The 14,450-nt window shown below is 38.3% G+C and overlaps 1 protein-coding gene across 1 annotated transcript; it reads left to right on the forward strand.

The window, feature by feature from the left end:
* Positions 1 to 13,136: 13,136 nt before the first annotated feature.
* On the forward strand, positions 13,137 to 14,069 carry LOC122604354. Its single transcript, XM_043777246.1, has one exon. The coding sequence runs from the start codon at positions 13,137 to 13,139 to the stop codon at positions 14,067 to 14,069; it is 933 nt and encodes a 310-aa protein (XP_043633181.1).
* The last annotated feature ends 381 nt before the right edge of the window (positions 14,070 to 14,450 follow it).

The raw sequence follows: 14,450 nt of genomic DNA on the forward strand, positions 1-14,450 counted from the left end.
AACACATTTTACATGAAATTTTTCTAAGTCTTTTGAACTATTTGCAAAGTAATGAGTTCGGCAAACCACAATGTCCTAATAAAGTTTCTAAGTTATAGTTTTCAAATCATACTATTTGCAAAGCATTTTGCTCGGCAAACAGTTAAAGTCTCTCAAAAATGACTTAAAACAATTTTTTCCTTGAAATGATTCTTTAACTTTTGGCAATAGTCTTGTTGTTCAAATCAAAGGATATTTCATACATTTCCATGAAGTCAAGTTGAATTAGCTTATTTGCCGAAGTAATTGCTCGGCATTCACTAGACTTCATACACTTTGCAAAACTAATGGTTTAAACTTAAATTTCTTCTATTTGCCGAGATTTAAGCTCGGCAAATATAACAAGATCTCAATTGTTGCCAAAATCAATTTTTCCATAAAGTGTTTTACTGGGCAAAACATGCTGTTTGCCGAGATTTCAGCTCAGCAAACACATGAAATCAAAAATTTACTTTGTGTTTTTCTTATATCTTCTTTTACATAGTATGTGTCAACTGTGTTTTGCATAAATACTTGTATATATGTGTTATATGTGTGTCCATTTATAGTTTTCATGAGTATTAGGGTAAGAAGCAAGGTATTGAATGCCTTTGTGTACTACCTCTGTTATCTTATCTTTCAATACTTATGTGATTCTATAAATTGTAATGTTTTCTTATATATATTAGGGTGAGAAGCAAGGTATTGAACACCTTTGTGTACTACCATTGTTGTCTTATATTTAATATATGTACGAAACATTGTGTTTGTAAAAATAATGTGTCTAAGTTGTTCTAATGTGTATATTTCTTTGTGTGGTGTCTAAAGCTGTTTTTCTGGTCAAATGTTGGTCAATTTGTTTTATGTTAGGCTTTTCTTAAAATCATAAAAAGATGACAATGTTTGAAGAAGGTGCCTCAATGAAGATGCAAGCTAATCAAGCTTTACATATACCATTTGCATCCAAATTCCCAATCATCACTGAGATTCTTAATCATCATCCATTGAACATTGCTCTCACTAATGGTGCTATAGTTCCAGAGAAGTATGTCTTCGATTTGTGGGAATCTATTGAGTACACAAAAACTGATAAGAGAAGAATATGAAGATGGGAAGTATTATCTGTGCAAGTTTAACTTGGAACAGTTCAGATCTATCTTGGGGTTTCCAGAACGAGAAGAATATGAAGAACTGCCATTTGTAGAAGAAATGTTGGTTGCATTTCAATCCCTAGGATATGAAGAAGAATTGGGATCTTTGAGAGATTTCAAGAGAATGAATGTAGCTACTTTATGGCATACCATGTATAATGTCTTGAGTACATGCTTGATGCCCTCTCAGAAAGGGATTGATGCTATGACAAAACATTCTTTGTCATTATACGATGCAGTCACTTACAATGTGGAGTGTGACTATGCTAAGATTGTCTGGGAGAAGATGGCACAAGTTGTTAAAGCCAAAGACAAACAGGATAAGAAATACATCCCTTACATCAGATTCTTCACATTGCTAATTGAAGATGTTCTTGATTCCACAGATGTAATTCCAAAACTAGATGACAGCTTCAAATGTGTCATTGCCATGTACAAGTCTAACATCAGAGGCACTAGTAGTGAGATTGCTAAACCATTTCCTATTCCACCATTTTTGCTCAATCTTGTATCGGCTAACAGTCCCCATCTTAGGACTTATAGAGAGTGGTTAGACACAGTTACGGGGTCTGAAAGCCGACAGACTCCTACCCCAACTGTGCATAGGTCGCCAAGTGAGGGTCCTAGGATTACAAAAAGAAAAAGAGGGGATAGAGGAGAGGGGACTGTTGAGCCACAAAGAAGAAAAACAAAAAGAGTATCTTTTGAAACTCCCATCACACCCATTATTCAATCTTCTCAAACAACACCACCACCGTCACAATCAACACAATCAATTCCAACAACACCTTCTACACCACTTCCTTCTATTTCTTCTCCAACTCAACCAATTCTTTCTCGGTCACAATTATCAACAATTCTTGAAACAACATCAAATAATCCTGCTCCCATTCTTGGGAGAAGATTAAAAATGCAAGCTAGAAGGATTAAATCTAAAGAAGAAACATTCTGCTTCAAGCACAAGAAGAAGTTGTGCACAGTTAATATTGTTAAAGATCACCAAGAAGAAGCACAAGAAGAAACATTCTGCTTCATCTTCTAGTTTGTAGGGAGATGAGTCGGGCACAGTTAATATTGATCAATCTTTTGGTACCTTGACGGATTTTGATGATGAACATATCATACAAACCATTGAGAGTGTGATATCGGATGTTCATTCTGAGGATCTGGGTACTGGAGATGAAGTTGTGCCAGAGGTACAAGAAGGGAATGAGGGACGAGTTGAAAATACCAGAGAGGTTGAGAGGTCCGGGCTAAGAAAAGGGCATAAAGAAAACGTTAGCCCTCCAATAGTTGAAACAAATGAGTCTAGCCGGGATGACAACCCTAGGGTAGAAGTCGAGAGCTCCCCACTCTTGCATGCACATAACTCTCCTAACCATTCTGACTCCTCACAACAGGTGTTAGTCTTACAAATGCACGGGGAACAACCACGCTCACCACACTCTCCTCATTTGGAGGATGAGAGTGTTGAAATCAGAGAGGACCAGCCCCACCTCTCGCCTTCAGTTCGTGCACTTGAGTCTAGATCTCCTAGGGACATGGACCTGCAAGCTCAATTTAGTACTGATGCCGAAACAAGCAGAGAGGGACCCACTTTGTGTGACCCTCTAGGACATCTTGGAAGTCCTGCCTTAGCTAACATTATGCCAGCTTTAGCCGCAGGCAACAGTTCTCAAACCGAGACCGAGAGACAGTATGAACGCCAAGGTGACACTGCTGTTTCTCAGGATCAACCTGAGACTGTATTAACGGGCATTCTTAGTGACCTCGGTGTGGTGAGTGGTGTTGCCCAACAATAAGTCCCGGACAGTGATTTATCACAGTCTAGGACACAACTTGATTCTGGTTGTGAAGCCAATGAATCCGAAACTGCTAGTGAGGGTTTAACCCGAGGATCTGCAGGAAATCCTAAAACAGCTTCAGTTGGTTTAGGTCACACCACAAGTGTGCCAACAACCTCCGGGTTGGTTCAACCATCATTTCAAACACCAACACCAATTCAAACAACACAAACACCCCAACAAACTTCATCAACTTCTAACCAACAAGAAAAAGACAACACTTGCAATCATTTATTACAAATCTTGAGGTCTGAAGGTGATAGGATTAACATGATTGATAGGGGAGTGTTGAATGCTTTGGAGTTGAGGGATAGAGAACTTGAGCATGCACGACAAATCCAAGCTTTGAAAGAGGAAGTACAAAGTCAGAAGGCTGAATATGATGCCAAACTTGTTGCTTTTGAGCCAAGATTGATTGCTCTAGAGTCTTGCCGACCGGCCTCGGTTTCTACGAGACGGGATGATCCTGATTTAGATGATCACTCGACGGGGAGAACCAAGGAGATGGTCAAGCCAATATTGCTAATACTTCGGCAAGAGTGGAAGAAACTAGTGTTGATGTAGAGATGGGGGAAAGAAATGAAGGTGGAAATGAAGAAGGAATTGAAGATCAGGCTGAATTAGATAGATTAGCTGAATGTACAGCTAAATCTAATGAAATGTGGACAGAGGTTGGTCTGAATGTTGAAGAAGTTGAGAATGCTGAATATAGGGATGAAATAAGAAAAAGATTAGAAGATGTATTTGGGATGGGAGAGATAGAAGGAGAGGAAGAAGGAGAGATTATTGATGAAGACATTGTAGATGAGGAGTTAATTGAATTTGCTGAAGGAGAGGCTAACGTAGAAGCAATTATAGACAACATTGTGTTGAGTGTTTTGGAATTTGTTGAGCCTCAAAGATCTACTGATGAACCAGTGTTTGAAGAATTCGATGATCTTGATTATTTTACAACTTGTTCTTCAGGTAGAAATGAAGCTGAAGAGTCAACAATTCCGTCTGTGTCAACTCCAAAGCAATATTCATTCAATGATTTTGAAGGGTTTGATGAGCTGAGAAAAACCCCTGAAGCCCTTTCTCAAGATTTCAAGAAGTCAACCTTTAATCAAGTGTTAAGAGAAGCGATCATTTCTGAAGAAGAACCACTTCCTGACTACTTCCCTACAGAACTAACTGAAGAACAATGGAACTTCGTGAATAGGGGGTACTTCCTCAGAGATCAAGCTAGAATGGTTGCACTTGGCATTAAGCCAAAGCAAGTTGCAATCAAGTCAAGATTTTTGGAGGAAAGAGCATTTCCGATCTTTTGTGGAGCTACTAAGGTTGTCAAAGTAGGAAGACCGGATTTTTCTGCTATGTACAAGTTTAAGGATCCAAAACAAGTTGAAGAATACATATCTCTCCTTAAACTTGCTGATAGCTACAATCCAAATATTCTTGAAGATCAGAGGAAGTTCAGGATTGTGGTGCTGATCAGAGTGATCTTGATTAGAAAAACTCACATCTCTATACCTTGTTTCCATGTCAAGAGAGAAAATGGCTTGATATACAGATTCAATGAAGCTCACTTCAAACTTTTGTCTGTTGATGACATAATTTGCCTCTACAACCACTATGTGAATGCCATTCAAAGGTATCGTGAAGATCTTATTGCTTTTGATGCAGTGAAGAGATACATGTCCAGTGTTATTCAACATGCATCATTGGAAGAATTTTAGATCGAATTTGGGTTGGTTAAGAGGAAGATTAATGTTCTGTATCCAGATCAAAGTCTTTACAGTTAGAAATATAATTTCTAGTAGTTGATTTGTAAGTTTATAATGTTTTGTACTCATTTGTAATTATCATAAGTATGGAAGGGGGGCTAGTGTAAATTGTATAGGAAGTATAAAAGCCCCCTCCATAGCTTTGTATTGTAACTTTGATCAAATTTCAAGCAATCCAATCTTTCCACTCTCACACATTTTCTCTCTCGGCACATACACACACTAACACACACATAACCTCCATTAACACATACTAAAACACATAGTAAAGCTCAATTACATACTTTACATTTGGTATCAGAGAAAAATCAGTTGATCTGAACGATCCAGAATGGAAATTCAAGCTGAATTTGTTCTTAATTTTAGTGTTTTTGAGCTGTTCATATATTTGCTGTTTTGCCGAGATCACTGTTTGATCAACTTCAGCAAAATTAGTGTGAAATTCTTCCAAGTTTGTTCACCGATCAACTAGGATTTTGATTAGCATCATTCCTGTATCAAAATTAGAGTTTAATTCAATCAGAAAGTGACATTTGATCTAAGCTCGGCAAAAGCATAGATCAGTGGGTTTGAATTCTGGTTGATTTTAGAGTTTAATTTGTTTAAGGATTTGTGCGCATTTAGATTCTGAACATTCTGGTACAAATTTGAAGTTCTAATTCTCAGTATTGAAGAAGAAAATGGAGATTTATTGTTAGCTCGACATTTGAAGGGTTGCTAGACGAAGAAGACGACTGAAACTCGACTATTTTTTCGTTTTGTGAAATCTTGTGTTTGCAGAGGTTATTGATTTTGATTTGTTCTCTTTGCAGAGCTTCTTGCTCGGCAAAATTAAGAATAAAACAAAGAGTGGAGATTTTGCTTTATTTGCAGAGTTATTGACTCGTCAAATAATAAAGATAATTCCTCTTGGATTTGTTGGTTAAGTGTTGGAAGAAGTGTTCTATTTGCAGAGATCTTCTCTCGGCAAACACGTGAAGTTAAGAAACTTGGTTAAGTGTTGGTGATTTGTTGGTAATTGTACTATCTTGCCAAAGTACAATCTCGGTACTAAGTTAAAGTTGACCTCGATCAAACACTTTGCTTGTATACCGAGATATTTGCTCGACATCCTTCACAACTTGACTTTTGTCAGAATCAACTTCTTCTAGTTGCCAAACTATAAGCTCGGCATTCTTAAAAAATTCAATTTCAAAAACTTAAATTGGATTGGATTGATTCCTGAATTGGATTGATCGCCAAAAGAACGCCAAAAACATCAGAAAGTCATTGAAAGAAGGTCCTGAAATTCCAAAGAACCCTGTGAACAATGAACCACTTCCAGAAGAAAGCTGGAAAGCTGAGCAGAAAAATCGGGTTGAAGCTGATCAAATGTCTATTGCTTATCTCTATCAAGCACTCCCTGATGATATATATTGCAATGTAGACTCATATGAGACTGGTAAGGAGATTTGGAATGAGGTTGAGATACAAATGGAAGGTTCTGATGTGTCTAACACAATCAGGCTGTCAACTGTTCTGACATGTATGAAACCTTCAAACAACAAAAAGGAGAACCTCTTAATGATGTCTACATCAGAATTTGCAATATCACCAATGAACTGAGGAAAATGATGTAAAAAGAAAAAACATGGAGCTGAATATCAAGTTCATCAAGAATCTTGAAGAAAAGTGGCAAGTGTATGGAACTCAGTTGAACCAACAAGCAGACTTTGGAAGCTTGACAATTCATACTTTATTTGAGAAACTCAGATTGAACAATGATCATGTTCTAAAGGCACAAAAGATGAAAGAAGAAAGTGTTCATTCTGATCCACTGGCACTTGTTGCTGAGAAGAAGTCTTCAAAAGGTTCAAGGAAATGCAGAATTAAACTTGAAACTGATTCAGAGGTGAGTGATGTAAGCGATTCAGAACTAGTTGAAAAGGATCTTGAGATGTACAAAGAGTTGGATTACTTCACCAAAGCTTTCAAGAAGAAACTCTTCAAAAAGAAACCCTCCAACAATCAGCTTCGATCTTCCTCGGTTTCATCATATGCCAAACATTCAAGTGCTCCTAAATTTGAGACTTTCAAAGAACCTGTTGCAGAAAATAAGTTTCACAATGAAAAAAGGTTTAAGAGGAAAGTCTTGGAGAAAAAGAACGGGGAGAGAAAATGCTACAATTGTGGAATTCCTGGTCATATTGCCACAGAGTGTACCAAACCCAGAAAGAAGAACTCTGAGTATTACAAGTACAAACTCATGTTGGCAAAGCAAGAGGAGAATGGAATTGCCCTTTTGGTTGAAGATGACAAGTGGCTTCACCTCACTGATGATGAGACTGATGAATTGGCAGCAAATGTGTGCTTCATGACAAAGATCAAAAAGTCAAAAGAGCTAAATGATGAAGCTGCATATTCTACTGAAGAAGATGATGAGGTAATCTCAATTCCCAAGAAACTGTTAGGTTTTTATATGGATAAAAGTGAAGCAGCCATTCTAGAAGGGAAAAAGAAAAACAAAGAGATTTAAAAAATAAACAATGATTTTAAATAAAAAGATCAAATTTTGCAGAATTTTCAAGAAAAGTTTGATATTCTTCAAAAAGAATTTGACAATTTGAAATCTGAAAAAGCTGCAGTCACTTATACCACAAATTCAAATATTCATCTTGAGAAACAAGAACTTGAAACCAGAGTTCTTGAATTAACCAAGCTCATGACACAATTGGAAGTTGAAAAGACCAATGAGATGCTTTGAGCAAATGCTTTGGCAGAAGACATAAAGTCATTAAATGTCAAAATAAATGAGTCTACTGATGAGTGATTTATTTGTGACTTTTTCCCCATTCGTTTGTCATGAATTTGAGGTATAAATGAGTCTTTAGTATGAACTTTGAGGTACTTAATGGAATTAGGAATGTGAACAAGTTTGACTCGAGAGGTGACTGATCGGGAGAGTAGAAATGAGCTTAGGAAAATTAAGGATGAAGTTCGATAGATGCACATATGAAGAATAGGAGCTGAAACGAGAAAACAAGTGCCAAATCAAGCAACCAGCGCCGTTGGTGAGCAACCAGCGGCGCTTAGCGTCCAAGAAACATCACCAGCGCCGCTCAAATACATTAACCAGCACCGCTGGTACTAGGTCGGCCAGAATTAGGGTTTTTCGTATTTTTCCTATAAATACCCCATTATAAACCCTAAAAACATAAGCAGAGCACATAGGTTGAAAGTGACGGCTAGGGATCGAGAATTTGGACCTCTCAGGTACTCCGGAACAGATCTAACACCATCATACGCTTGGGAATCCAATCTAGTGATTCATAATCACTCGGTTTATATTCATTTCTCTCTTTCCGTTATCTCTAGATTTCTATGTTATTTTATTTTATCAGATTGTTCATGGCTACTCAGCCTATGAGTAGCTATGTTACTAGACATTCGTTTGGTCGTGATGTAAACATGACTTGATTGTTGATTATGGTTGATTGTTGAATAGTTTCTATGCTAAATCGTAGATCCATATTTATTTGAATCTGAATTATTATTAGTTTTCATATACAAACTGATTTTTATTGATTTGTTGAGTCGACTTGGATCCGAGGCTCTAGGGTCATATTAATCATTTTGCGAAACATTGGTCGGTTTATAACTAGTGTAATCATTTGATCTATAATTGGACATTTGATTGAGAATTATTAATTGATTCAAACGAGTGTGAGTTTAATTAGGTTAATCTAGCTGATCTGGCGAACGGAAACCGGATCCAGGTGGCTAGGGTAATCAGTGTCTTTTAACTTTAACAAGAACAAAGACTTACATAAGAGATTTCAGTCATAGTTACATGCTCAGTTCTTAATGCTTAGTGAGCGACCTTAACAGGAACTCACTGAAGTGTCTTACCAGTCGAAAGGCAGTAAGGCTAAATTATTCAAGTGAATCTAACGAGAATCTGAATGTGAAAAGAGTCGTTCAACAACTTCAATCATAACCACTTTTAAGCATGTCAATCAAAACCAAACGAATGTCAGTTTTTACATTTATTATTGTCTTTCATTCCATATGCAATTAGTTAACTAGGAAACCCCAAAAAGAAAACTGTAATTTTAATCTTTAGTATTTTAATTCCCTAGATTAAGTTCTCTGCGAACGAACCTGGACTTACCTTGACTATATTACCAATAGATAGAGTACACTGCTCTTAGTTGCGTTTAAGATAGATTAGGTAAAACCTTGAATTATAAATTTAAAACTTAGGTAGTTTAATAAAACGCACATCAAAGTTTTTGGCGCCGCTGCCGGGGAACTTTGAAATTAGGAAAAGGTTAGAATAGTTAGTGATAAGTTACTTTTAGTTTTCTAGGATAGTTTTTCTAGTTTTTCATTTCAGAATAATAGTTAGCAATCAGGAATAGGTAGAATGGCTAAGGATAGTGAAGTAGAGGAATTAATGTTAGAAAAAAGTAGGAAAGTCCCCGAAACCCCGAATCCACCTATTAAGGTACCTGAAGCGGACGTCTCTTTTTCGGCCAAGTCTGCTCACATCAGCATGGTGCAGAGCTTAGATTTCGATGGTGAGGTAAATGAAGATACGTACCATCACCTATCGCGATTTAAGGAAGAATGTCGGCTTTTCAACTATGGGACAGGTACTAAAGAAAAGGTTATGTTAGGAATGTTTAGGTATTCATTGCAAGGAGTGGCGTGAGCATGGTTAGAGGAGCTCGATCCGGATTCGATCAAGACTTAAGAGGAATTGAAAGAAGTGTTTTGCAACAGATTTTACCCACGCGACTTGAGGAGAGTCAGAGAGCTAGCTGTGGAGAATTACTCCCAAACGGAATCCGAAACGATGGGCGAAGCATGGAAGAGACTAAAGAAGATGCCGAGAGCTTGCTACGATCGCGAAAAGAGCAGGGAAGAGTTAGTGCAACTCTTCTACAGTGGAGGAACGAGCAAGACAAGGAAGCACTTGGATTTGATGAGTGGAAGATCGTTCGATTACAAGACCGCAAATAGCATTTACGCAGCTCTAGATGACATAGCAAAAAGGAACCTAGACAAAGATTAGTCGAAGTCAAAGCTGCTTGAAGGAAAGGTGGAGAGTCTGCAAAAGCAAGTCGACACGCTGGTACAGAGCTCAAAGGAAAGAAATGAAGAAACTGACCGAAACATTCGAGAACTTAAGGAGGAAGTTGGAAAGGTCATGAAAATGATGGGTTTGATGATTAGTCAACTCTTCTCAAAAGAAGAAACGGTGAAAGGAATCACAACAAGGTCAGGCAAGGCAACAAAATCACCAAGGAACCCTCTGCAGACTGAAGAAGAAAATGAAGAAGAAGAATCAGCAGAGGAAGAAGAGGAAACTGAGATGGTGAGGCAAAAGAGCAATGAGACGAATGCTGGACAGAAGAACCAGTGCCGCTGGCCACCCACCAGCGTTGCTGGAACACTACCTGAAGCGCCGCTGGTGACCCAACTAGCGCCGCTCCTCGTCCAGAAAAGGCTACCAGCGCCGCTGATGCCGCCCAAAACAAATTCCCAAACGCGATCAAAACCTTACAACAGAACAGTTCCGTTTCCGCAAAAGATTAGGAAGAATCGAGTGGATCAGAGAGCGGAAATATTGAAAGACACAATGTGGGGAAGTAAGGTAATGATACCGTTTACGGATTTGGTTAAGTTAACACCAGGATATGCCCGACACATTAAGGATATGCTAAAGGAAGACAGGACGCCGAAAGATGTGCACGGGATTGAAGAGGTTAAAGGAATTCTGGAAGAAGAAGATGAGTTCATTACACCAAGGTTGGAAGATTCGGGAAGCTTTGTCATACCTTACACGTTAGGAAACAAAATAACTTGTGATTGTTTAGCAGACTTAGGAGCCAGTATTAACCTCATGCCTTGGTCTATCTACATTCATTAAGTAATGAGGCTTTAGATACGACCATGATGACCATTAAGTTAGCAGAACAGAACTTTCAACGTCCCTTAGGAAAAACTGACAACATAATCGTAACAGTAGGAGACCTGCATTTTCAGGCAGAATTCGTGGTTATGAACATACCTGAAGATAAGAAAGTGCCGATAATCTTAGGTAGACCTTTCTTAAACACCGCCAAAGCCGTAATAGAAGTAGCAGAACGTAGGATTACTATAGGAAATGGTAGGAGGAAGCTGAGTTTGAGCATGGAAGGAGACCCAGACCTAGGAAAAGATGAGATAGGAAAATGAGCCGAAGAAGTAGAGAATAAAGTAAATCAGGAGTTAGAAGAAACCTTAGGGATTTGATCACCCGAACGCCCTTGGGATTTAGGAGAATTAGACGAAGATAAATTTGATGGAACCCTAGTGCAAACACTCAATAACCTGGTAACCTCACTAGAAGAACTGCCTGCAGATCTAGAATTGAAACAATTACCGCAAGTATTGGAGTATGCCTACCTGCAAGGGAAGTCACAGCTCCTGGTCATCATCTCATCACCGCTTAGTAAGAAGGAGAAGAATGCATTGATGAAGGTACTTAGATCTCATAAGAAGGCATTTGCTTGGAAGATAGCAGATATTAAGGGTATAGACTCATCTTACTGTAACCATAGGATTCACCTAGAAGCCAATTCGAAGCCAGTAGTATAAAGACAGAGACGTCTTAACCCGAACATGAAGGAAGTAGTGAAGAAGGAGGTGATTAAGCTGTTAGATGCAGGGATAATTTACCCCATTTCGGATAGCGAATGGGTAAGCCCTATTTGCGTTCCTAAGAAGGGTGGAATGACAGTAGTGGCTAATGAAAATAATGAATTGATAGCAACGAGGACCGTTACAGGATGGAGAGTGTGCATAGACCATAGGAAGCTTAATGAGGCCACTAGGAAGAACCATTATCCATTACCCTTCATGGACCAGATGTTGGAGCGTCTAGCAGGGAACGAGTACTTTTGCTTTCTCGACGGTTTTTCTGGGTATCTTCAGATTCCTATTCATACTGAAGACCAAGGAAAGACAACATTTACTTGTCCCTACGGAACATACGCTTATAGGAAGATGCCATTTGGATTGTGTAATGCACCAGCGACCTTTCAACGGTGTATGACAGCAATTTTTCAGGACATGTTAGAGAAGTCAGTAGAGGTATTTATGGACGACTTTTCAGTTTTTGGAGATTCATTTGACTCTTGTTTAAGGCATTTAGATAAGATGTTGGCTAGATGTGAGGAAACCAACTTAGTTCTTAATTGGGAGAAGTGTCATTTCATGGTTAAGGAAGGAATAGTATTAGGACATAAGGTTTCTAAAAGAGGAATAGAAGTAGATAGGGCTAAGATTGACATTATGGCTAGGTTCCCGATCCCAGTTAATGTGAAAGGAGTTAGGAGTTTTTTAGGTCATGCAGGATTCTATATGAGATTCATTAAGGATTTTTCAAAGATAGCCAGACCAATGACCAAACTTTTAGAGAAAGAAGTTAGGTTTGACTTTGATGAGGATTGTGTGAGAGCCTTTAAGAAACTTAAGAATCACCTATAGTAGTATCACCAGATTATGCATTACCTTTCGAGATAATGTGTGATGCTAGCGATTATGCCGTAGGAGCAGTTTTAGGACAAAGGATAGACAAGCATTTTAGGTCGATTTACTATGCTAGTAAGACCCTGAATGAAGCTCAAAGGAATTACACTACCACTGAAAAGGAGTTGCTAGCAGTAGTTTTTGCCTTAGATAAATTTAGGAATTACATAGTCATGCAAAAAGTGACCATCTTTACAGACCACACAGCCATTAGATACCTAGTGAACAAGAAGGATGCGAAACCGAGGTTAATTAGATGGGTGTTACTGCTTCAGGAATTTGATTTAGAAATTAAGGATAAAAAGGGAGCTGAGAATTTAGTTGCAGATCACCTCACTAGGTTAGATAATCTAGATGAAGAAGAAGTAGATTATGAGGAAATAAGAAAATCCTTCCCAGAAGAGAATTTAATGAGAGTAGAAGTAGAAAATAACGACGATGCACCATGGTTTGCTGATATAGCGAACTACTTAGCTGCAGGAGTGTTACCACTGCATTTAGACTACTACCATAGGAAGAAGTTTTTCTTAGACGTTAAGTATTATTACTGGGACGAACCATTTCTGTTTAGGATGTGTGCAAATGGTATGATTAGGAGGTGTGTGCTTGAAAGCGAGACTAGGAAGATCTTAGATGATTGCCATTCAGGACCCACAGGTGGACACTATGGACCATCCACCACAGCTAGGAAGGTATTTAAAGCAGGATTTTATTGGCCATGAATCTTTCAGGAAGCCAAGACCATGGTCAACTTATGCGATGCATGTCAGCACCAAGGATCAATAACCTAGAGAGATGAGATGCCACAGAAAGGCATACAGGTATGTGAAGTTTTTGATGTTTGGGGCATAGATTTTATCGGACCATTTCCACCATCTCATAAGTATAAGTACACACTTGTAGCAGTAGATTACGTGTCAAAGTGGGCTGAAGCCAAGGCTTTACCTACAAATGATGCCAAGTCTGTCATAGATTTCCTTAAGAATTTGTTTAGTAGGTTTGGTATGCCAAAAGTCTTAATTAGTGATAGGGGTAGTCATTTTGCTAATGCTCAGCTAGAAAAAGTGCTTAAGAGGTATGGGGTCAACCATAGATTTTTGACAGCTTACCACCCTCAAACTAGTGGACAAGAAGAGAATACAAATAGAGCACTTAAAAGAATCTTAGAAAAGATAGTTACCGATAACCCCAAAAATTGGGCACTTAGGTTAGATGATGCACTTTGGGCATTTAGGAAAGCATATAAGACACCTATAGGAACAACACCATATAATTTAGTTTATGGCAAAACTTGTCATTTGCCATTAGAGATCGAACATAAGGCTTATTGGGCACTTAAGAACTTAAATCTTGATATGTTAGAGGCAGGAGATAGGAGACTTTTACAGCTTCATGAATTAGATGAAACTAGGTGGATGGCTTATGAAAATTCAAAGTTGTATAAAGAAAGAACAAAAGCTTGGCATGACAAGAGAATAAAGGCTAAAAGATTTAAGGAAGGAGATTTAGTGTTACTTTTCAATTCTAGGTTCAAACTTAAATCACCTAAGTTCAAACCAAAATGGTCAGGACCATACTTATTACTTAGAGCATATTCCTCAGGTTATGTAGAATTAAGGGCCAAAAATGGAGATAGTTTTATAGTTAATGGACAGAGAATTAAGGTGTATAACCAAGAAATAGGAGAAAGGGAAGTCGACCTACGGGACGAGTTCACTTTCAAAATGACTTAGGGAAATTAGAATTTTAGGTTAGGTATTAACGTAGATTTTTAGGAATACGAAAATTGTATTTTGTATCAGTATTGCAGGTTAAAGAAATAAGGGAGATCATGGAGCTCAGACTGGAAGAAAAAGGTAAGTTTTTAAGCTGATTCGAAGTCACCAGCGCCGCTGGAGCATAAACCAGCGTCGCTAGTAGTGCACCAGCGCCGCTAGCAGTATGCCCAACGCCGCTGGTAGGTTCATGGGGGAAATTTTTTCTAGATTTTCGAAAAAAAATAATATTTTAAAATTTCTTATCATGCACCGCCCATGCTAACGTGCACTGGCCAGGTTGACTAGTCAAAAAAGGGGTATTAAACCCTTGTCTCCTTCACAACAACAACAACAACA

The sequence above is a fragment of the Erigeron canadensis genome, chromosome 6, assembly GCF_010389155.1.
Source record: "Erigeron canadensis isolate Cc75 chromosome 6, C_canadensis_v1, whole genome shotgun sequence".
Taxonomy (NCBI): Eukaryota; Viridiplantae; Streptophyta; class Magnoliopsida; order Asterales; family Asteraceae; genus Erigeron; species Erigeron canadensis.